Raw genomic sequence first — 23621 nt, 5'->3', positions numbered from 1 at the left:
AGCAGTGCAAAGGCTTGGGGGAGTCAGGGGTAATGGAGGAGCTAAGGGAGAGGGAAGTAAATTGCTGGGAAGGACACTGGGTGTGAACTTGGAGGGTTGTTGGGTATGGATGGGAAAAGTATGGAAGAACAGGTTTTTTGGCGGGAGACAGGGAGAGATTGTTAGGGAGCTTCCCCCATCCAGACCCTGGACCCCTAGCCTCTCCCATTCAGTCAGGCACATCTGGCCCTGTCCCCATGTTCCTGCACCCCCATGTGTCCTTGCACTCTCTGTCCACATGTGTCCCTCTATCCCCACTCAGACACCCCCATCCCCATGTGGCCCTGCATCCCCCTCTCCTGTCCCTATGTGTCTCTGTGCCTCCACCCAGCCACTCTCCTGTCCCCATGTGTCCCTGCATCCCCTCCCTCTGTCCCCATGTATCTCTGTGGCCCCACCCAGCCACTCCCCTATCCCTATATGTCCCTGCACCCCTTCCCTCGTCCCTATGTGTCTCTGTGCCCCCCACCCAACCACTCCCCTGTCCTCATGTGTCTCTGTGCCCCATTCAACCACTTCCCTGTCCCCATGTAGCTCTGCACCCCCTCCCCCATCATCATGTGGCCTGCAACTCCTTCCCCCCTGTGGCCCTGCGCCTCCACTCCCATTCAGCCCCTGCCCCGGTCTGTCCTCCCCCACTAGCCCTTTTGAGCCCCTGTCTGACCTCCCAGCACCCCACGTTGTCTGTCTCCCCATAAGCCCTGTCTCCTGATCTGGCCCGCTACGAAGAAGGCTGCTCTCTCTCTTCCCTCACTGGCAGGGAGCTGCTACTGTTCTTGCGCCACAGCACCCCTTGGTGGGCAAAAGTCAGAGCTGCAGCAGCATTTCAGCAGAAGCTTTTTTCTGTGCAAAAATATAAAAATATGAGGGGCTCATTAATTATGCACGCATGCAGTAGAGCAGAATTCTCCCAGGAGTATAGTATACCATCATTTCACTTGTAAACTAAACACATTTGAGCTGGAGTCATTGAGATCCACAAAAACCCCATGGAATCCTACATCTGTCATCACTACATTTGCTAGAGTTTTAACACAGTGTACAAATTCTGCCCTCATATACATGGGCACAACTCCTGTTGATTTCAGTGAGACTTGCACCTGGGTATCTGAAGGCAGATTTTGGTCCAGTCCATGTGAAACCTATTTTATGAAGCTATTCTTCTCTATCAGGTATGTTAATAAAAATTTCAGATTGCAGATAAATGCATATTTTTTTCTTGGGACCCTTCAAACAACTCTCAGGACTTGTTGGACCTGTGAACGTGTAGATAGCTTATTTAATAAACCTGAATGACCCTGAAGTGTATTTTAAATCACTTGCCAAAATACAAGAAATTTCCCCCTTCCCATTCATAGAGATGCATTTTAGTGTTAAGGGGAGCATGGAAGGGCTTGAAAAAGAACAGATTTTGTTTGTAATGCTTAACTAAATGGATCCCCAATAAATAGTCCATTAATGTCTTATCCACTGTTTTTGATGGTTAAAAAGTCTATGTTCGTGCAAAATACTTGGCATGATAAAGTTCCAAGAATGGGAATTTCAAAAATGGTGGCCAAATTCTACTCCCATTTAAGTTCCACTGCGTTAGACAAGCTCTGAGCACTTTTGAAAATCCCACCCTAATAAGAGAAATGACTTTAAGAAAACGAATAGACTTCAAAAGTAGACATGGGAGAGCAAAGACTCATGAAAATAAGCATTGAAGAAGAAATGGGTATCTAACTATATAAGCCCTTCCTGTGATTGGAGGCAGACCACATCAGCCAAATTCATACATTGTGCAGGCTAGCAGTGCATTAACTACAAGGGAATTGCACCCACCTGTCAGTCTGAATTTTGACCCAAGTGTATATTGCATCACTGGTATAAGTAACCTTTTCTTAAAGGCACAGCAAATGCATGACAAAGGTCAACTGAAGGAGCAGAAGTCATTCCCTTACCTTTAACTTTCATATGTTTATTTTAAGACATGTATTTATATAAAATTGTGTTCTGCCCAATCTATCTGATGAATGACATAGAGACAGAGAATATTGTATTGGCTTGGCAAGGATCTCCATCAAGATATAACAAATGAACCCTGTGAAAGTTCCTGTGTGAAATGCCATCCATCAGAATTCTTCATTGTATCCAAGGTCATTCTGTTTCCTAACTGTTATGTTTCATTTTCTTTCTTTCAGGGTTTTGAGGATCCCAAGGACAAGTAAGCAAATTTTGTCATAAATGTTTTGTGTTTCTGCATTCTTGTTGGTTTTTTCCCCCTAATTTGAAATTAGCTTATGAGACAGAGGCCCAATTTCCAACCGTGGAGATGGGAGTCCCCATATTTTTTATTCACGGATGAGGTCACAGCCTGGAGAGTGGCAGTGACATTTCCTGTAGGGGCAGCTAATCTACAGGCACCACCTCCACGGGTGTGAGGGCTAGTCCATTTCCAGTTACCTTCTGTTTTAAGCATCTCTGTTGAGAATGCTGAGAAGGAGTCTAAGCGCCAGTTGCAGAACCTGTCCTAGAGAATTATAAATGATGCTGGCACACATGGCATCCTCTTACCCAGGGCGCTTCTTGTGCAAAAGAACTTGAGCAGTAGCCACTGCTGCTATTATTATTTATTTATTTTGCTTTACCAATTAAGGAACAGTAAGGATGAGCTTCAATGGGAATGGGTTCACTATATCAGCTCAGGACAGGTGGGAGTGGGGATTATAAAGTGGGAGAGGACAGTAAGAGATCCTCCTAGCTCCAGCAGTGAAATAGATTGTTAGGATATAGATATTCAGGTCTGTCTACAAAGGCCTATACTTTAAGAATTTAGGTGTATTCTTATCATTTAGCTAGGTATAGAGGTATAGAAGAAAGAATCAAAATCACTGTCTGCCTGTTTATAGGGCCTTTTTTCACTGTGACAGTCTGAGGCCCTGTTCTTAGGCTAAGATCTTTGGCTAAGCAGCAGAGGCAGCCATAAGCTGGGAAGCGACCGCTCACATCCTTACATTCCAAACAAGTCACGTTGAAATAAGGTGCTATTGGGCTGCTATGAATACAGTACTGTCCTGATAATGCCTGTCACCTCCAAAGAAAGGGAAAAGCCTAGAAGATGTAAAAGGAAACTTAGTTTGATAGCATCCTGTCTGGCAAGAACTCACTTATCAATAGCTGGGGTGTGAAATCCTCATTTCTTTGTTGTTCTATCACTGTAGTCCCCATTTCCCTATTGTTTGTCTGTATAATCTCTGTCTGGTTCTGTGATTGTTTCTGTCTGCTGTATAATTAATTTTGTTGGGTGTAAACCAATTAAGGTGGTGGAATATAATTGGTTAGATAATCATGTTACAATATGTTAAGATTGGTTAGTTAAATTTCAGTAAAATAATTGGTTAAGGTATAGCTAAGCAGAACTCAAGTTTTACTATATAGTCTGCAGTCAATCAGGAAGTAAAGGTGGGGGGGGGGAATGGGAACAGGGACACAGGCAAGGTTCTGTGGTGTCAGAGCTGGGAAAGGGGACACTAAGGAAGGAAATTGGAATCACTGCTTGCTGGAAGTTCACCCCAATAAACATCTAATTGTTTGCACCTTTGGACTTCGGGTATTGTTACTCTCTGTTCATTCAAGAAGAACCAGGGAAGTAAGCGGGTGAAGGAATAAGCCCCCTAACACAGAGGAACCCCTGAGACAAGAGAGTTGAGGGAGAACTCTCACTGTCTTAGTGTTACACAATTGCTGCATTACAGAGGCTCCCATGTCAGCTTGTCCATCCAGCAAAGACAATATCAATGCTCAGAGCTTTAGTTGGCAGATCATTCATTTAGGGGAAGTGGAAGCTCAGATAGAAGAAACCGAGCCAGATAAGAGAGATGTAAAATGCATTTAGATTCATTCTACTGCTAGTGCCAATGAAATTACCTGTAGTGGGTAGTAATGTAGAAGAGCAGCTGGGCCAGGAAATAAGAGTTAAATTGTGTACACTTACACTGGGCTCATTTCCTAAATGGAGCAAATGAGAGAGAAATAACAGAACAGGAGCTGTATTGGGATACTTGTGAATGAGGGTTCATATACTGAGAAGTCAGTTGCACCATCTATCAGATTTATGGATACTGAAAGCTATCCTACTGTGACACCAAACAAATGGATTACTCTGTTATCCACAACAGGCAGGTCCCTACCTTATAGTTGTCGAGGACTCGAACCCCCAGACGGCACGGTTCGTTGTCTGACCGGAGAGAGACAGGCAACACCAGCAAGGTCCGAACACAAAGCTCTTTATTGAAGAGTGCACACAACAACAGAGAGCAGCCCGTCTCCAAAGAGAACCAGCAGCCTCTAAGTAAAACTCATAGGTTTTTATAGACAGTTCCGCTGTGTCATAGATTTATTCATAAAGCAGCCCACCCCTCCCCTATGTTAGTTAAAATCCTCTTTCTCTATTATGCATGCACTTCTGCCCACTTATTGTAGATAACTTTTAGCAAATCGCAATGCTTCACTAACTTTCTTATCGGTATGGGTGTCAACCAGGAGACGAGGAGTTAAGAACAGACATAACACAAAAACAAGGAGTGGAAAACAGTGCCTCCTATCTCAACGAACTGTTCCCAGAACATTTGGTACAAAAACGCAGGAATGCAGGCCTCCCCTTTTTTCTTACTCCCTGCAACTTAAACAAGTATTCCTTCATTCTACTGTCAGAGGCTTTCCCAGCAGCCTCTCTTAGCCTGACTTTGGTTAGGTTGACATAACTGCTTCATATTTAACTTTCCTCACCTGACATAGTTATAAGTCACTTTACAACATTATCCAACCCTCATAGCAGCCCTATCACGTAACAGGGTAAGTAAGAATAGTTATCCCCATTTTACAGGAAGAGTTGGGGCAGAGAGGTTGCAACTTGCCACCGGGAGATGTTGTCAGAGCCAGCATTTGAACTCTGAAGTTCTTGGCTCCCAGTTCTGTGCTAAACCCACTGGGTCATGCTTTTCAATGAATACATAAAGTCAAGCCCGCTCCATGAAAATTCATATTGAAACAGGGAGGCCTTAAGCCTGGAGAGAAGGATGTCATCAATGAATTTTGGCTTTTGTTGAAGGGAACAGCATTCCAGAGTTTTGGGCCCCTCCCTCCAGTACAAAGGGTTGTGATCAAAATCTTCAGAAGTGGCCAATGATATTAAGTGCCTCAGTTTTTGGTAGTCGAACTTAGAAACATCTTGCTTGATTTTCAGAGATGCTGAGCACCCGCAATTTTTCAGTAAAGCCAATGGGAGTTGTGGGTGCTCAGCGCCTCTGAAAATTGGGCCCCTTTAAGATCTCTCAAATTGAGACAACCAAAATCACTGGCGGCTTCTGAAAATGTTGGCCTGTGAATAAAAGACAAATTCTGTCAAGTTATTTATTCCCTGTGTTTCTTACAAACCTCTGTGACAAAAATGCTTACTCTGCTCCTTCCCCTCAACATTCCTTATCTTTTTGTTTGTTTGTTTTCAAAACATACCCAGAAGAAAATTTACATATAAAGGATGTTTTCTCTAACAATGCTGGGCCATTACGAGAAAGATATGGTAACAAGATGTTCATAATAAATTTCCAAGAAAGATGATCCTCTTTGGTTAAATTCATCTCTGGCAGCTCATTAAAATGAGTGATACTTGCTCTAAATTTTCCAGTTCACTCAGGATCATATACCAGTTTATGCCTTAAATCTTTAATTTCTTGCCTCTTTTTTTGACTATGAAGCTGGCTCTCAACAGAATTTTTTCTTGCCATTTATTCCAGTTAGTTGTCTGTCTTAAAATCTGCTGTTTTTTAAAAAAAGATTCTTCAATATCATATTAACTCTGAGATTTTACCTCTAAATTTTGAACAACCAAAACGCTATTAATAATTAAATCCTAATAATTGCATTGTTTGATCTCACTACTGACATTAACCTAAATGTTGCTCACTAAATGTCTTTGCAATGGAAGTAGAGGAAGAGGCCAGCAATGAGAAGGAGGGGTGGGGGGAAACAACCATGGATTAATTGCCAGTTGTGTTTACTAATAAAGCATCTTTATTACCAAGATATTTTTATTTATGAAATAATTTTTATTATTGCGATTAAAAGAACAAAGGAATGTTATTGGGCTGTAGGTTTTTGAATGAATGAATCTAGCTATGTGGGAGCTGAATTGAATCGGTTGCCACTGCCATTTGTAAAATATCTGGTTTTAGGGTCAAATTGGCACCTCCCCTGGAAGTGACATGGCAAAATGACAAGTGGCTCAGGAAGCTCCATGAGAGTCGGAATTTCTGCTGATCTTTCCTGTGACAGAGCATAAATAGGTTGTTTCATGTCCTTTGGAGTAATGACCCTGACCCCAGTGGAGTTTCTAGGAGGAGGTGTTGCTCAATAGGAATAAAAGTTGTGGGGGGGGTGTAATTTTTTTGGAGGCGGGGGAGAGTTAAAACCCTAGCACAGTTGTGGACAACCTGCGGCCCATCAGTGTAATCCACTGGCGGACCGTGAGACAGTTTGTTTACACTGACTGTCCACAGGCACAGCTGCCTGCAGCTCCCAGTGGCCGCGGTTTGCCATTCCTGGCCAATGGGAGCTGTGGGAAGCGGCGCAGGCTGCAAGGAAGTGCTGGCCGCTGCTTCCCGCAGCTCCCATTGGCCGGGAACAGTGAACGGTGGCCACTGAGAGCTGCGGGCAGCCATGCCAATGTAAACAAACTGTCTGGAGGCCCACCAGCAGATTACCCTGATGGACGCCCGCAGGTTGCCCACCGCTGCCCTAGCAGGTCTTTCAGAGTGCCAGCTGGGTGTGCCTCCTCAAGTTTAAGCATTTTGATGCAGCTTAAATGCTTCCGAAAGCCAGAAGAATAATTCTGAAATCTGTCTGACAACAAGGGACCCAAATGTGCTGTCCTTCCCCATGGTCATACAACAGTATCAGTAAAAATTTCTACACACACCCTTCATTGCTTGAGCAGTGTAACTCTACTCTGCTTATAGGGACTACCTCCAGGGGTGAGTCTTTTCATTCCTTGGTATCTGTGGCAAGAAGTGTACTGCTAAAGGTGATGTGGCCTAATGTCCAAAAAGGAACTGCTCTGAGGCAATCAACTCAAGGCTACCAAACTGTGATGAGATAACACTTTGTGTCTTTGGCTGGCTTCAAACCGGCGACTTAGAGGTGAAATGACCCATAGACTATTACTAAGCCTGAACCAGCCAGCCACAGTCAAAAACTACCCAAAGTTTCTTCTCCTTCCTGTTTTCTCCCAGGCTGTGCTGTTAGATTGGAACTTTGAATCTAGCTGAGGCTCACTGAGATGGCAATGAGTTTTAACCTTGGATTCTTGGAGAAAATTATTGCAATTCTCATGTGATATAAAAATGGCTAAATTTAAATTGTCCAAATCTACAAATAACTAACAGGAATTTTGAATGCATTCTGTAAATAGGACTCGTAATTTCTTTGCTCTTTTTATGAGGCTAGAGAACAGGATTGTCACAACTGAGCAAAAATAAAAAATGGCTCTTCATGTACTTAAGCAGATGTGGTTTCTTTAAAACAAACATCTAGAAGTAAATTGAATTTCCTTTTCTCCAAGGGGAAATCTAAATTGCATTTCAGAAGTGGAATATATACTAGCTGATGGATTAAATAACTGTGGTGTCCAAAAATAAAAACAGTCCTTCTCCTTTCCCTGACCCTTGTTGAAATGCAAACCCTTGCTATAACAACTTTAAGGAACTGAGGCAAAGACCATTTGCATTTGCCAGACTGCCTCCCGTATGAATGCTGAGGATGTATTGTAATAACTTGTCTACTGTATATCTGTATCACTTGTCTTCTTTTGGTTGGAATTTCAATTATCAATGGTGTGTCATAAGACTGTGGGGCCTGATTATTATTATTATTTGTCAGATATGTACAGATTCTGTTGACTTAAATTGAAGTTGTGGGTATTGAGCTCTTCTGAAAATCAGGTCCAATCATGCTAAAGCTAGTGAAAAGTCTCCTTTAATTCCAGTGTTGTGGGGCATTGGCTTTTGAAACAGAAGTCCTGATTGTGTTTTGGCAGCTGCCATGAAGTTCTGAGTGGCTTTTGTGAGCATCTTACTCACACCTACAAAGATCTGTTGGCCACGGGTTTGTTACAATTCATGCTATACGTCTGCATTAGCCAGTGTTAGCCGGACAAAACCCAGAAAACTCAGCTGGCAATAAATACCATCTTTCATCCTGCCCCGTTGTGCTTTAGGTTTCATTTTTAGGAGTGTCTGAACAATGGTTGATTTCACCTAACATGGGCTGTATGTTGCCCTGGAATCAATTAGAATTGAAACTGGAATCAGGCATTACATTAGGGTCTGTCCTAATACAAGCTATATTTACCTGGGCATCATGGAAACTGAGCAGAATAACATTTCAGCTTTAGCTTTTAATTTCTGCCTCTTGTCAGTTTAAGCCAGACCATTAAAGAGACAATGTCAAGCTATAAAAATTCTGACTAAGGTTTTTCAAAAATTATTAGGGCCTTACTTTTTGGGTGCTCAACTTGAGATGCCTTAAAGGAGCCTGCTTTTCAGATTGTTGGTTTTCATCACTGTTTGAAAATTCCATTCCTGTAAGGTGGCTCTATGGTGGGCATCAGAAAACCTGTGGTATGAAAAACCCTGTGGGACTGAAAATCACTAATCATTTGAAAACCTTGGTCCATATGTTTGGAAAGTAGGATCTGACTCCACATTGCCTTGCCACCTTGTATCATCTTTTCTCTTAGCTCAAAAGTATAAAATAATATCATTTGAATAAGAAAATGGTTTGACCCAAGAACCTCGGGATGCCAGAGCTGCCAGGGCTGGCAGAGGTCCCTGAGGTTTATAGGGGTACAGAGATCCCCCTGGGTTCCCCAAAATAATGTCATGCAAGGTCTCTAATAAAAGCCTGTGTCACACTGATCATCGTGATCATTGTGAGATGCATGTACGGAGAATATGTGAGGAGTTGTGTATATACTAAAAATTGTCATCTCTGTAGTTACAAGCAGGTCATTCAGAGGTAACATGTCTTGAGATAAACTTCTCCAGATGGGATGGGAGACACTTATCTCCAGGGTGTCTATTGTGTATTGTATATCCTACAATAGGAGTCTGTTAGCATTCTAAGGCAAATGATAGTGAAGAGCTGGCAGAGACTTGAGAAGAAAGTTAACAGGAAGGGTAAACAGCTGGGGAGGGACCCTATCTTGAGGTGACCATCAAAAGTCTGTTCTGATATATTTGGAGGTGCAAAGAGACACTCTGGTGTCCTTCGCCTAGGAAGTAAACCGAGAGCCAGTTTGCTTCATGAAAAAGGGATCTCAACCAGGCTTGGTTGAAGATGCTGGAGAGAACTTTGGGTGAGATGAACTCCTTAAGACAGGAGGATATCTTGTTTGCAGTGATATAGTTAGTTAAGTTTAGGCTTTAGAATACATGTTATGATGTTATTTTATATGTAACGATTTGTTCCCATCTCTCACTCTGTTTTTTATTGGAATTTCTATTCTTTCTTAAATACTTTTTTCTTTTGTTTTATAATTGTACTCAAGTGCTGTGTGTAATACAGGAGCAGTTGTCTAAGGTGAAACAGATAAACTGTGGTACGCTGTTCTTTTGGGAACAGAGGATCTGGGATTTCTGTGGGTATCCAGTGACTGCAGCTGGATACCATAGAGGAGCACTTTGAAATGACTTGGGGTGCATCTATAGTCAACTTGCAAAGCAAAGAGTCAGCTGGTAGCCCAAACAAGCATGCTTGAGTGGCTGACAGGCTGGTTGTGTTGGGGAGCTAACACCCACCTGGCATAAGAAAAACTGTCATGCTGGAGGCAGGTGGTGACGAAGCGACTCACAGCCTTGGCTGCCCCAAGAAATGTCACAAATGGAAAGTTCTGATTTGGTATCAATTTATAGTTTGCCCAGCTGTAAATAACTACACAGGAAGGACACAGTGGAGAGTCATGCCCAACACCTTTAACTGGTCCTGACAACACTGTAGATAATCAAAGCTGGAGAATTTTTCAAGTTCTGAAATTTCAAGCTGGGGCAGCGCATGGGAGATTTTGACAATTTTTGTGATTTTTTTTTTCCCCACGTTTTTTGACCAACTCTGGCAATAACATACATAGCAGGAATGAAATGTAGGGGAAAAAACAGCACAATAATAATGGAGGGGAAATCCATTTGATTTTAGAGGTTGATTTATGATAAAAAGACACATTCAAGGGAAGCAAACGCCTTGATAATAGGGAAAGACAGCTATATCAAATACCTTAATTGGGTGAGGACAGGTGGATGAGGACTGGCAATGTATTGGATAGCTGATAACATTTCCCCTGGAGATTATCCAGCTAAAGTTTGTAATAAATGAGAGGTGATTAACATCCGGATGTCTCTACGGTGAACTGATGAACTCCTTTGGGCCTCTTCGCCGAAAAAGTTCAAGCTGAGTGCACTGTAAAGTTCCCATTCTCTTCCATTTTTGTGAAATCCTCAGGAACACCCAAGAAAGCATGAACCCGGAGGATGAGGTGGATGAGTTTCTGGGCCGTGCAATCGATGCCAGAAGTATTGATCGGTTACGCTCTGAGCACGTTCGCAAGTTTCTTTTAACGTTCAGGGAGCCTGACTTAGAGAAGAAGGTAAATTCCCCAATAACTACTCTCTCAAGTGAAGAAAGTCTATTGTTAGTTTTGTTTGTCCAATTTAAGCTTAAGATCTTCTTCCTACAGTTTGGAGTTACTCCGCCCCCCCCCCCCCCATTTATCACTTCAGCTCCTTTAGGGAGATCTTAACTTACGCTGTGTCCTCTAAAACCAGGTATGTGTTGAAGGAAACATTTGATAGAAATGTAACATTGGGTAGGAATGCCTGCTGAGCCATTTCTCTCTCACCGATAGCAATGGTGAACTTCAGAGTGAAATCAAGATGTTCTTGTGCCCGTTACTGATCCTTGGAGGATGTGTCGTGGGTGGCACTCAAAATTATACTCTTTTTTAACTGCACTGCTCTCTCCTACCAGTTTAGGAGAGGAAGGGTGATCTTGAGGCTAAGGAACTGGATTTAGGAAATCTGGATCTGCCACAGATATCCTGTGTGATCTGGGGCAAAGCATTTAATCTCTCTACCCTTCAATTGCCTGTAAAATGGAGAGAATACTGCTTCACAGGGATATGAGAATAAATTCATAATAAGTTTGGAGGCACTCACATACTACAATGGTGTGTACCATATAAGTGAATAAGTTATTTTACACACACACACACACTTTAGGATAACCCTTAATAATAACAATAAAAGGTGAGCTATATTTTTAACAGGAAAAGCCACATCTATAAATTTTGTATTGGTTAGGTTAAGTTCGAGTCTGCTATTCTATCACTATGTTTAGCAATTATGTTTGTACTGCAAAAAGAGGATACAGTGATTAATCTAGTTAAAGAGTAAGAGGACTTTGCAGTAATTGCAGTATTTTTTCAATTCTGAATGGGTCACATTAGGGTTGATCAGAAGTGTAAGCATGTTATTTTCCCCATTTAATTTTATAATTTTAAGAAAACTGAATGGTTCAGATATCTCAAGGGCCTCCTTGTTTCACAGTTTAGGGATTGAGTTTGTTTGGACTAAGAATTGCAGTTCCAGCAGTACAGATGACACGTTTAGGAATTGGACACAGCTCACCTGTTACTGAGACTGATCACTAATGCGAAGGTTGTGAATTTTTGAAAACCTGTGGCAACCTCACATTTTCATTAGAACCAACTAAAAATGTGCACATATTTTTTAACACTGGCAGATACCACGAAAAACCATGTTTTCTCGCTGGGCTTGAAAGAGGGAAACAAGAAATTGGTGTTTTCACAATAATCTTTCATTTCTGGCGAAATGCAGTGACTTGTTGATGACACGGTACCTTTTAATTCATGAACAAAAAATTGCACTGGATTCTGTTCCAAAGAAAATGTGAAGGGGGAAGAACCCTTCTCAGGAGGTCTTTGTATCATATAAGTTGCACCCATCAATTCTACCTTAGCCTTTGATAGGTCCCCAGATCCCTGGAGGGCAGGTGAATTGTTCTGGAGCATCCACTGGCCTGCTCCAATTGTACTACAGTTCACAGCTGTCACTATTATTATTCGTATTGCAGCAGCGCTTGCAGACCCCAAACAGGGATCAGATGTCCATTGTACTAGACCTTGTACAGACGCATAGCAAAAAGTGTATTCCCAAGAGGTTACACTCAAAGTAATGCCCCGGAGATTTTAGTTTAAACAAGAGATTCTCCTTGCGAGTGGTCCCAAAGAAGATGTGTATATAGCAGAGAGCAGTCTGGATATAATACCAAATAAACTTAGTTTAGGAGCCTTAAAAAGCTTGGGCCATGTTTAACTATTTATCCCCACTGGAGGGAGCCCCGGATGGAATGAGTCAACATCGCACAGCTATGCCCTCTGGTCCAGGTTTATCTATTTTGACAGATACGAAAGGGACAAAATATAAATTTTCTTCCCATCTGCACAGGACCTTTCCACAGCCCTGAGGTCTTTTCGGGGCCCCAAAATATAGCCCAAAGTAAGGGGGAATTTTCACACTTCTCTAAGGGGTAGTTCTGCAAGTGGTGCTTCTTGGGGAACCAGGAGGGTGCTGGCTGCTGAATGAGGGGTTTGCTTGGGCATAGAGGATGGTATTACCTATGCTTATAAAAGCCTGTTTTCTTCCTCCCAGTACTCCAAGCAAGTGGACGACAGATTTGGAGCCTATGTGGCTTGTGCCTCCCTCGTCTTCCTCTTCATCTGCTTTGTCCAAATCACAATCGTGCCCCAGTGAGTAGCTCTCTATCACTTTTTCTGCTTTCTGGCATTTTTTCCCTGTCCTTGAGGCTTCAGTGCACCAAAAGGAAGCAAAAGTCTTGAAATAATGCTTGCCTAAGTAGTGTACAATGCTTATTGTGTGCATTCATTTCTAGCTATGGTATATTATGCTTGGCATGCAAGGATTTTCATTTTGCCACCATGGTGTTTTTTTAATATTTACCTCTCATTTGAGAAGTTTGATTTAGTATATTTATAATCCCACACAAAATAAGATCACTAGAATAGAAAGGATTGTCTACTGAGGCAGTAAAGTCTTTGTAATACAGGGCTAGAGTGTGCCTATGTTGAATGCAGCTGAGCAAAGGAGGACAGGGGAATAAGCAATCCACCACAGTCCTCTTGTTCAGCCTATGTGGATCTTGGGTCTGAATACTGTTGCAAAGCTCAGCCCTGCTCTATGAACAAATGAGTGGGGAGGACGGAAAATGGGCAGAGCTGTCCAGGCATAACGGGGGAATTAACCTGCATAGTTTCAAGGGCTGCAGTCATGTATTCACCCTCTCCCAGCCAGGCAAGAGGGGTAGGAATTATGCTTCGTAGGTGTGTCAGAGATACAATGCCTTCTGGACTGGTACAGTGTATGCATGGCCCTGTGCTCAGATTAGTGCCTAATGGCACAACCTAGCCCAAAGGATCTTCTCAAAAAAAGACGATACTTCCGAATTTTTATTTCTATTATTGAAAAATGAGGAACTAAGTGTGTTTGTGTTTTTCGGAGACCATAACTGGCTCAGTAGCAATGCTTTCTCATGAATTGTGCACCTAAAAATAGGAAGTGCTCCTAAAATAATTATAAAAAGAAAAGGAGTACTTGTGGCACCTTAGAGACTAACAAATTTATTTGAGCATAAGCTTTCGTGAGCTACAGCTCACTTCATCGGATGCATTCAGTGGAAAATACAGTGGGGAGATTTATATACACAGAGAACATGAAACAATGGGTGTTATCAGACACACTGTAAGGAGAGTGATCACTTACGATGAACTAATCTTGGGGGGGGGAGGAGGGACACCTTTTGTAGTGATAATCAGGGTGGGCCATTTCCAGCAGTTGACAAGAATGTCTGAGGAACAGTGGCGGGGGGGGGGGAATAAACATGGGGAAATAGTTTTACTTTGTGTAATGACCCATCCACTCCCAGTCTCTATTCAAGCCTAAGTTAATTGTATCCAGTTTGCAAATTAATTCCAATTCAGCAGTCTCTCGTTGGAGTCTGTTTTTGAAGTTCTTTTGTTGTAATATTGCAACTTTTAGGTCTGTAATCGATTGACCAGAGAGATTGAAGTGTTCTCCGACTGGTTTATGAATGTTATAATTCTTGACATCTGATTTGTGTCCATTTATTCTTTTACATAGAGACTGTCCAGTTTGACCAATGTACATGGGAGAGGGGCATTGCTGGCACATGATGGCATATATCACATTGGTAGATGTGCAGGTGAACGAGCCTCTGATAGTGTGGCTGATGTGATTAGGCCCTATGATGGTGTCCCCTAGCTCATCTTAAGTCATCACTCTCCTTACGGTGTGTATGATAACACCCATTGTTTCATGTTCTCTGTGTATATAAATCTCCCCACTGTATTTTCCACTGAATGCATCCGATGAAGTGAGCTGTAGCTCATGAAAGCTTATGCTCAAATAAATTTGTTAGTCTCTAAGGTCCCACAAAAAGAAAAGGAGTACTTGTGGCACCTTAGAAACTAACCAATTTATTTGAGCATAAGCTTTCGTGAGCTACAGCTCACTTCATCGGATGCATACTGTGGAAAGTGTAGAAGATCTTTTTATATACACACAAAGCATGAAAAAATACCTCCTCCCACCCCACTCTCCTGCTGGTAATAGCTTATCTAAAGTGATCACTCTCCTTACAATGTGTATGATAATCAAGTTGGGCCATTTCCAGCACAAATCCAGGTTTTCTCACACACACACATGCACACCCCCCACACACACACACACACACTCTCCTGCTGGTCCCACAAGTACTCCTTTTCTTTTTGCGAATACAGACTAACACGGCTGCTACTCTGAAACCTAAAATAATTATAGAATCGGTCACTTTTAATCTCAAGAATAATATAATTGAAGAGTCAGAAATGCTCCAATTTATCTTCTTCCAATCGAAGAAAGCAAAAATTCATTTTAAAAAGACACAAGATAAATGTTTGTCCTTACAACTGCTTTCCCTTTCACTCACTTCACCATCCTTTACACCTTTACAGAAGAGAGACCAGGGATTGTTCATATACTGGTGGGCCACAGAAACAATGTGATGTTTGAGGTCACTCTTTCTCCTCCCCCCAGGCAAAAGGACGATTGCCACTGCTCGAGGAATGATAGAATCAACAAAGCAGAATAGCAGCAGCAAAAATACAGTGTATAAAGAGACAGATCCATATAAGGAAATCAGAGGCTGAAAGCTGAAATTAGGTCAATCCCTGCACTTTATACATGCTTAATAATCACTAAAGCTGTTATTTTCATGGTTGCCCAGGTTCTGCAAAGGTTAACACTTTAGATCAGCTGACTTGACACTGCTGCCTTGAATTCATACCTTTGTGAGAGAAGCCCTTTTAAAAGGGTTTGGTTTGCCCACCAAGGTCACTAAGCAGCTACCGGACTATTTAATTAGAGCTAATTTAACATTTTAAAAAAGGGATGACAAAAAATGTCTGGGTCCTTGGCCGTCCTGTTGGCTGGCTCTCTTTGTTCTGTATTACTCAAGAAAATCGAAACAGCTTCATTATGATGTGGCATATGCTATTTGCCTGCCAGTCTTCTCTTATGGGCAGAAATATTTGATGTTTTGAAACTTTATTTCCAGGTGTTTTAGAGACTCCCATAATCTTGAGCACTTTTAGCTTTCCTCAGAAGAATCCACAGGCAGGATACTGGACCTTATAGGAAATTAGTCTAAGCTGTATGGCAAAACCTACTGGGCTTGATATTTCAGATCCCAGAATGCATTTACGTGCATGCCCAAATCTGCATACACGCTTTTTCTAGTATGAAAACCCACGTGTAGGAAAGTCAATGAGATTTAGGATGCTAGATGCCCAAATCCTTTGAAAATGGGACTAGGGTGCTTTTGAAAATTTTACTCTGTGCTTCAGTTTCCTGTCTGCAAAATGAGTATAACACCACTTCCCCATCTCACAGGAGTGTTGTAAGAACAAATATATTACCGATTGTAAGGTGCTCAGATACTACGGTAATGGAGAACATATAACTGCCATAGATCAATACATAAGCATTATTTTTCCATATATTTTAATCCTAGCTAACTGGCAAGACTGACTGGAAGCGGTGTGGATTACCATAATAACATACCATCTCCAGAGACCCAAACTCATATCTGAGTTGGGTTACAAGTGAACCTGAATTTGGTGGTTCTAAGGTGCTGTACCAGTCTGTAGTGGTCATTTGTCCACATAGTAGAAATATAGTATAAATGGATGATATCTTCTTAGGAAAGGCCTAGAATAGCAGAGGAGTTGGAGGTCAGTGGTCAAGTGCATTGGCTGAGCTATGTAGAAGAGGACTCATTTGCCAGCACCATCAATCACCTTGCTTTCACAACCATTAAATTCATCCCAAAATTAGAACCCAAAACACAAACTCCTGCTAGTTGCGCATATATATATATATATATAAAATATTGCAGGCAAGTACTGGTAAAAATAGGGTAATACCCCTATTGCATGATAATTGTTAAATTCTCCACCATCCTGTGGATAACTTAGCATGTCTGTAGGCCGATTTGGTTTCTAGAGTAAACAAAGTTTCATGATTCATCTTTGGACCAGATATATATTTCCATCACATTTTTTATTCGTTTTTCTAATATTCTTAATTGCATGATTGTTGTCTTTACTGATGACAGCAATTAACAAGCAGCTGCAGCCACATGTATGTGTGTCGCAATCAAATGCTTTCATGAAATATCAGCAGAATCTGAAACATTAGACAAAATAGCAATGATCATTTGTGATAATAAAGAGGAATTGCCTTAATGAATGCCTTTTGAATGAATTAGCAAAGACAGTTACCTCTGTCATGGCAGAACATGGAAACCAGCTGGCTTTGATGTGTTTGGTCTTAATGTCACTGTGCAAGATAACCTCATTGATTATTTAAAGTGTTGGGATGGGAGGGGACCCGTCTCTTTTGTACTGAGACCAGAAACTTTCAAAATGTTATCAAATAATTGCACAATCAAAACAAAAATGTATACCACAAAGCTGGCTTGGAAATCCTGTTTTCACTGAAAGGAAGAGTGTAAGAAGATGGGGCACAATGCAGACTCCCAGCACTGCTGCTTTATTCACGAGTGCTCTGGTGCCCTCTTAGCCATCTTTGTTCTTGAGCTTAGGTGGGAAGACCGCAAAAGTGGTAGGGCAGTGAAACCCTACCATGCTTCTCTGCATGAGAAACCAGGATAGGTTTGGGCATCTTCATGACCTTGTTGGATGTGGGCTATTTCTCTGTATTTTCCTTCTTAGCCAATACAAGGTTCCTGAGTCCTTCACAGAGGATGCAAATGAAAGGATGGGGATGGACTCATAAGTGTGACATGAAATATGTCTCCCCAACGTATTTCATGTGCACTTGGCTGCAGAGGCCTCAATTCTAAAGCGCAGCAAGTTTCTCTTCCAGGGCATCTGATATCCATTGCCAGCTGGGGGTGGCCCACTGTAACAAATTATTTTCTCATCTCTTCTAGCACATGAAACATTTCTTAGTCTCTCTGCTGTCACCCGAGCAATTTAAAGGGAACAGGGAATCTCCTTATTCAACGCATCGCCTACTTCCTACTGCCATCCTAGCCAGGGAGAAAGCCCACACCATATGTCATAGTTTGTACAGATGTACTAAGGCTAAAAGCGGAGCGGTAACTGTTCTGTATGGTGTAAATCTTTAAAAATCCCTTTCTGGTTTCAGCTCTACATTTATGTTGGGTTTTTACCTGACCAGTTTCTTGATCCTGACCACAGTGGTGTTTGTTTCGGTCATTTACTCCTGCGTAAAGGTGAGTAATGAGACTTCTCTATACTGTCCTTTGCTGACCCTACTAGCATAGCCAGTCTGTTTCTTAAGCTAATATATAACATTCTTGTATTTCATTAGCTGTCCTTCCCCCACCATTCCCCATAGGTAGATGCACGTACATACTACCATGATAAGGGTTATAGAAGAAACCTTAGATAAGAGAATGAGCTGAGGTCATGTTGTGCTCAGATTGGCATAGTTTTCCACAGTTAGAAGTAATCAGCCGCTCCCCTTGTGGATCTGCATATCTATGAAGTCCCCTGCAGGCACTCTCATTTTGACTTTAAAAGAACAAAGTTCCCAATGTGGAAACAAGAACATTGACCCTGTGCTTCCTCCCCTTAAACTTCCTGCAGAGCCGGCTGTGTATTGTCCCCTGTGGCACACGCTTGGTTTGGTAGGCAGATAATCAGAAGAAGGGTAACATTAAGGAAATATGCCTTGAAGGGAAATAAAAGCATGAACATTTAGAGCTTTCTCAGCCTGTCTCAGATGAGCATAAGCAGTAATCAGCCAGTGATCTCCTTTTTGTATCTGGTGGTTGATAAGCAAAGAAGGATGGTAGTAAAACAAGAGTTAAGTATGCTTAGCCTTCCATAGTAAAACTCTCTTCTGTGCTTTTGGGAAGGCAGTGAGTTGGTGCTAGAGTATTTGGTCTGATGGTCTGTTGTGTCTGATGTTTTGTGGATTCTCCCATGTTGAGAGCCTGTGAAAGTTCAGATCTAGACTTCAGGGAACCACACATCATGGCTCAGACCCAACTCTGCTCCTCACGGGCTAAAATGAAATAGCTCAATAGCCCTTTTTTTTCTAGAAAAGAAACAATCTGCCTGACACAGTCCACTACCTGATATCTGCAGCTCTTTACTTCTGGATGCTGTTGGTGGTTCCGGTGTACGGAAGGCACTCGTGGCAGATTTTATTGTTAAAAGTTAGACTTAGGCTTTTCCTTTAATATGGGCTATGAAATATTCCCAGTGAAACTCCAGAAGCGCTAAGCTATGTTAAAACTCAGAACTTAGGGTAGCTCTCTGACAAGTTCCCAAAGGTTGCCTTCGGAGGGAACCTTCCTCAGAAAAGGGCTGTTCTCTTTGACCACCCTGGTTTATGGTTTATTTGGGGCCAATCATCCTTTCTCAGTGGATGATGCCATTTACAAGCTCAAGAGAACAATCTTAACAGGCACACAGGTCCCTCTGACCCAGGAGATGGTGTCCAGATGCCTTGTTAAACTTTATATGTCTCCATTTTAAACCCATAGCCTGCACTGCCTATCTCTGACTGTCATTACTGGGTATGCAATGCTTTTGTGATTAATGATACAGTGTGGGCCAATCCAGAAAGCGTCTTGTTACAGCCACAGTGAACCCAATGTAGATCAACACTATGACATAATGGCACCAGGCAGCAACACTCAATCGCAACACCAGCCAGCTAGAGTCTATGCTGGAGGGGTTGGGTGCTGCAGTGCACAGCTCTTTTTGGACTTGTGTCATAGGACAAATGTTGTTGCAGCATCATCTCTGCTGAGCCCAGGCTTGTGGCATTTGAATCTGGCTGACACCAAACAAGGCAGACTTGGACAGACATGGATATTTTCCTCCTGTTGGCTTGTATGGGCTTATATTATTTTCATATACTGACAGCAGCACTAGGTTTTTGGATGTCAAAGCTTTTTTTTATGAGTGACCTGAATGAAGAATGAGTTTATAATACACAAAGGATTTCTCTGTGTCTCCATGACCCTGGAAGGCTGTTCTGTTTTGTTTTCCGTGCCTTGACCTCCCAAGTTCCCATTTAGGAGATCTGTCTAATGATGGCTGCAGCTGCTGTTTTTAAGATGTCCCTCCCTCAGATGATCAGCCTGAGCTACAAAACCTCCCACGCCCCCTGGGAATGCAGGTGGCCAAACGCAAAAAGGCAAGCCAATGAGGGCAGAAATGAGGAATTACTGTGAACTGCCTGATATTTCTAAGAAGTGGTTGTTTATAACATTACAGATGTGCACCGTACTCTGCAAAACAGAGTGAGATGTATCCTACCCCACAGAACTTACAGAGAATGAGTGGGTCTGGATGCTGTTTTTCCCACTTCTTCCTTCCTTTTCTGGATTCTGAGGGGCCACCAGAGGATATTACATGACAGGCTGCCCTGTGAAAGATCTACTGAACAGTTCCTGGTGGCTGGTTTTATTAAAGAGAAACCCAAGCATGTGGCTTCTCAGCACCAGTGAATTTTTGATTTCGTCACCATTTAGTGCCCAGATGCACAAAAGCCTCCCCGATTAGTACACCAGATTATAAACATAACTAATGGGTTGTGGGCTGGCTGCTGGCAGCCTACGCCCCTGTTGCAAATATGGTCTTGTCAATGTCTGCAGTGAAAAGACATCACATAGCAGAGGTGGACTTTTGATGTCAGCAGCTTCTAGCGATCAATTACTGAAAGATTGAGGGGTGAATGTTCAGGTTAGTTTTTATTACTTGACTAGTTTGTCCATCCCAAAAGAGGATTCTATTGGGTATCCTCTGACCACTAGCTGGAGAAATGTGCTGGCGCTTTGGTTATCCTGAGAGAAGTGGTGGTGAAACCAATGGTGGGAATATTGAAGAGGAGCGGGAGTTGCTGTGGTGTTGTCAAGCACTTGCCTGTGACAATGCCACCTAAATACCAACCAAAGCAACCTCCATCCTCCAGTCCCAGTCTCTGGTTCTTGAGAAGGGTACAGTACATACAATCTGATAGTGACACAAGAATCCAGTCAGTGTAGTGGTGGTTACGGGAGCACTGCACCTGTTTGACAGCAAGATTATCCGTGCTAATGAATTACTCTGTCCCTAAGAAAGAGAAGTAAAAACAATCAAACACCAGGTGGTCGAACACCAGGGCATCACTGCAGATCGTTATAGAGGACATTAGTGCTGAGAGTAGATTGGTGGAGGGATTCGTTAGCAAGCCACAATGCAGTTAAGAAACTATCTTTCATGTCTGTCCTGTTCTTTAATAAAAATACTGCTGCTTAGCACATATGTGGCACTTTACATTTTCAAAGCATTGTACAAACAGCAACAAATTAACCATCTTCTCTTTTTTCACCCCTAATATTTGTTTGGTTTTTGCTATAATACCAGCTTGTTGTTAAAGTATGTGAGGAAAAGACAGTCAGCTGCTGTTGTGTTGAGGGCTATATAACTAATTGGACAGATAGATGTAGTCTGGGGGTTTTGTGTTAAGATATAAAGCTTCCTAGCTCGCTTTGGGGCTTCTCTGCTGGGTCAGGTTCATTTTGATAGCAGGACTAATGTTTTTTTCTGTGCCTGGACTCAGAATGGGAGGGCATGTGTGTTATGTGCCATCAGTTCCATACAGGAAGTGTGGGAAAACCAGCATTTGTGGCATTCCTGCTTGGAATATCAAACTGATGGAGCCCAAGCATAATTTATGTCTATTTGCGCTACTGTTAGATGGTAAATGGTCCACTTTTTCCCCCGCTTATCTTTTTACAGTTTCCATTTGAGATTTCCTTCCCCTTTTTTTGGCCTCTCTATATCTGGCATTGACGATCGCTAGCAGGCGCTTTCAGGACAACTTGATTTTGTTTTATTTTTTGCTGTCATCATTATCTCCCACTATAAAATTCTCCATGGGAGTTGATCCTGGAATTGCCAGTCTAGCTAACATAGGTTTCCAAATTCCTTCAGCTGCAATAAACGGAGGACTCTTTACGCTCCTGGCTTTGCTATTCTGAGAAGGCTTGGCAACTGAGGTCCGATGGTGCCTTCCCATTTAAAATCTAGTTTCTGCAAGGTCATGGGAAACACTATCTCTTCTTAAATACACTGCTGACTGACATCTGTTTTGCTACTGATTCAACAAGTTAACATTTCTTCTGAAAACCCATAAATTGTACTGCACTCACCGCTCTGTGGAGTTCAACTTCTTGGACATTGCTGGACATGAATGTGAGACAGAGTGCAAACTACATCTTCCTGAGTTAATTTGATCTGGAAATCACAACTTATATACTAACTTTCACATACCCATTTCTTGGCTTCCCCCTCCCAAAGTGGCCAGAAAATTTAAAAGCATATTTTCAAATCTGTGATCTTTCCTTTTTGAAACAGTTAGTGAATTGAAAACTGTACTTTGGTTTTATAGACTGATAAAACACTAAATAATAAACCAAACAAATGGATTTACAGCCCTGAACTATTCTTATGTGTTTGTTTTGCTACTTTTAATAGCACATGAGTGACTGTTACTAGACTGCTGCTCTATAGAGGCTTTTGCAAAGGAAACATTGTCCAGTGGCTAGAGCACAGGATGGGATGTTAGGAGATCTAGGTTGTATTCCCAGTTCTGTCAGAGATCTCAACCACGTTGCAACCTCTCTGTGCCTCAGTTTCTTCATCTGTAAAATGGGGATAGTAATTTACCTATCTTATGGAGTGTGTTAGGAACTAAATTCATTATTGTTTGTAAAGCATAATTGCCTCAGAGGTGCTAGATTGCTATGGCATTACAATATCGTGTATCCATTGGGTGGCTTCTCTCTTTGTTTTTCTGTTCCATTTTTTCTAGGATGTACTTGTTTGTTGACACAATCTGTTCCCCAATTTACAGAGTAATGAGAACCAATATTTGTACCAGGAAGCATGTTTGTTAACGGAGTTTAGTTTGTTTGACTGTTGTTACCAAAATATCTTGCTCATTTTCTCAGGATTGGTTAGAGGTCAGTCCTATATAGGGTGGACTGTAGACATTATAGTCTTGTGCCCTGAGAACAAGACTGGAGGTTAGGAAGAACTATTGAGTTCTAATCCAGGTTCTGCCACTGTTTCCTGAACAGATCTGAGCTAGTCCCTTCACCAGCGCTGTCCCTACCCATATGCAAACTACGCAGCTGCATAGGGCACCAGGAAATTTGGGGCACCAAATTGCCCCAGATTTCTTGGTGCCCTACGCAGCTGCATGCTGCTCCACAGGGGGGCTGCGTAGGGCACCACAGTCTATAGGGATGGCCCTGCCCTTCACCTTTACAAGCCGTATTCATTCTTGGGATAACTCCTTGCATTATCTCAGTTTCCCTATCTTTCAAGTGAGAATAATGCTTATCTGGAGTCCTTTAAAGAGGTGTTGTAAGGATTATTTATTTAGCATTTGTACATCACTTTGAAGTGCTAATGATTAGTCTGTTCTACTTGTTAAAAATATTAGTTGCTATGGCACTATTGCTTAGTAGCTCCTGCAATAGAGAAAATGGGAAATCCACTCTGCTGCTCTTAATTCCCTTGTTTCTTCCTTCATGATTTTCCTTCTCTTTTCCCAGAAGTGTATTTTGCAGATGTGGCTGCTTTTTTCCAATTTAACTTTTTAGAAACTCAAATCTGCTGATTGTAGCTGAATATCGAAACTCTGTTTAATAAAAAAAAAAAAGCACCCTCATTAGAAGTCTAGCTGCTAAAGTAGAATTCATGGTGTCTGCTTCTTCTTTTACTGAATAGTGGTGTAAATCAGGAATAGCTTCTCTGAAGTCAATGGAATTACCCCAGTGTATAAGTAGTGTGAGAGGAGAGTCAGGTCTGTGGGTCTTAGATGTGCGTTAGAGGTGTTTCT

The 23621-nt window shown here is 42.0% G+C and overlaps 1 protein-coding gene across 2 annotated transcripts in view; it reads left to right on the top strand.

The window, feature by feature from the left end:
* Positions 1-23621, top strand: part of ADCY5 (adenylate cyclase 5) — a 334442-nt gene that overhangs the window by 280137 nt on the left and 30684 nt on the right. For both annotated transcript variants that reach the window (XM_073305114.1, XM_073305113.1), the window contains exons 9-12: positions 2223-2245; positions 10573-10717; positions 12801-12898; positions 17898-17985. In XM_073305114.1, coding sequence (XP_073161215.1) covers positions 2223-2245; positions 10573-10717; positions 12801-12898; positions 17898-17985 — 354 coding nt within the window. The remainder of the gene's footprint in view (positions 1-2222; positions 2246-10572; positions 10718-12800; positions 12899-17897; positions 17986-23621) is intronic.

Source organism: Lepidochelys kempii, chromosome 11, assembly GCF_965140265.1.
Source record: "Lepidochelys kempii isolate rLepKem1 chromosome 11, rLepKem1.hap2, whole genome shotgun sequence".
Lineage (NCBI taxonomy): Eukaryota > Metazoa > Chordata > Testudines > Cheloniidae > Lepidochelys > Lepidochelys kempii.
Note: the sequence above shows the minus strand (reverse complement) of the source record. Positions and strands in the feature narration are given on the sequence as shown.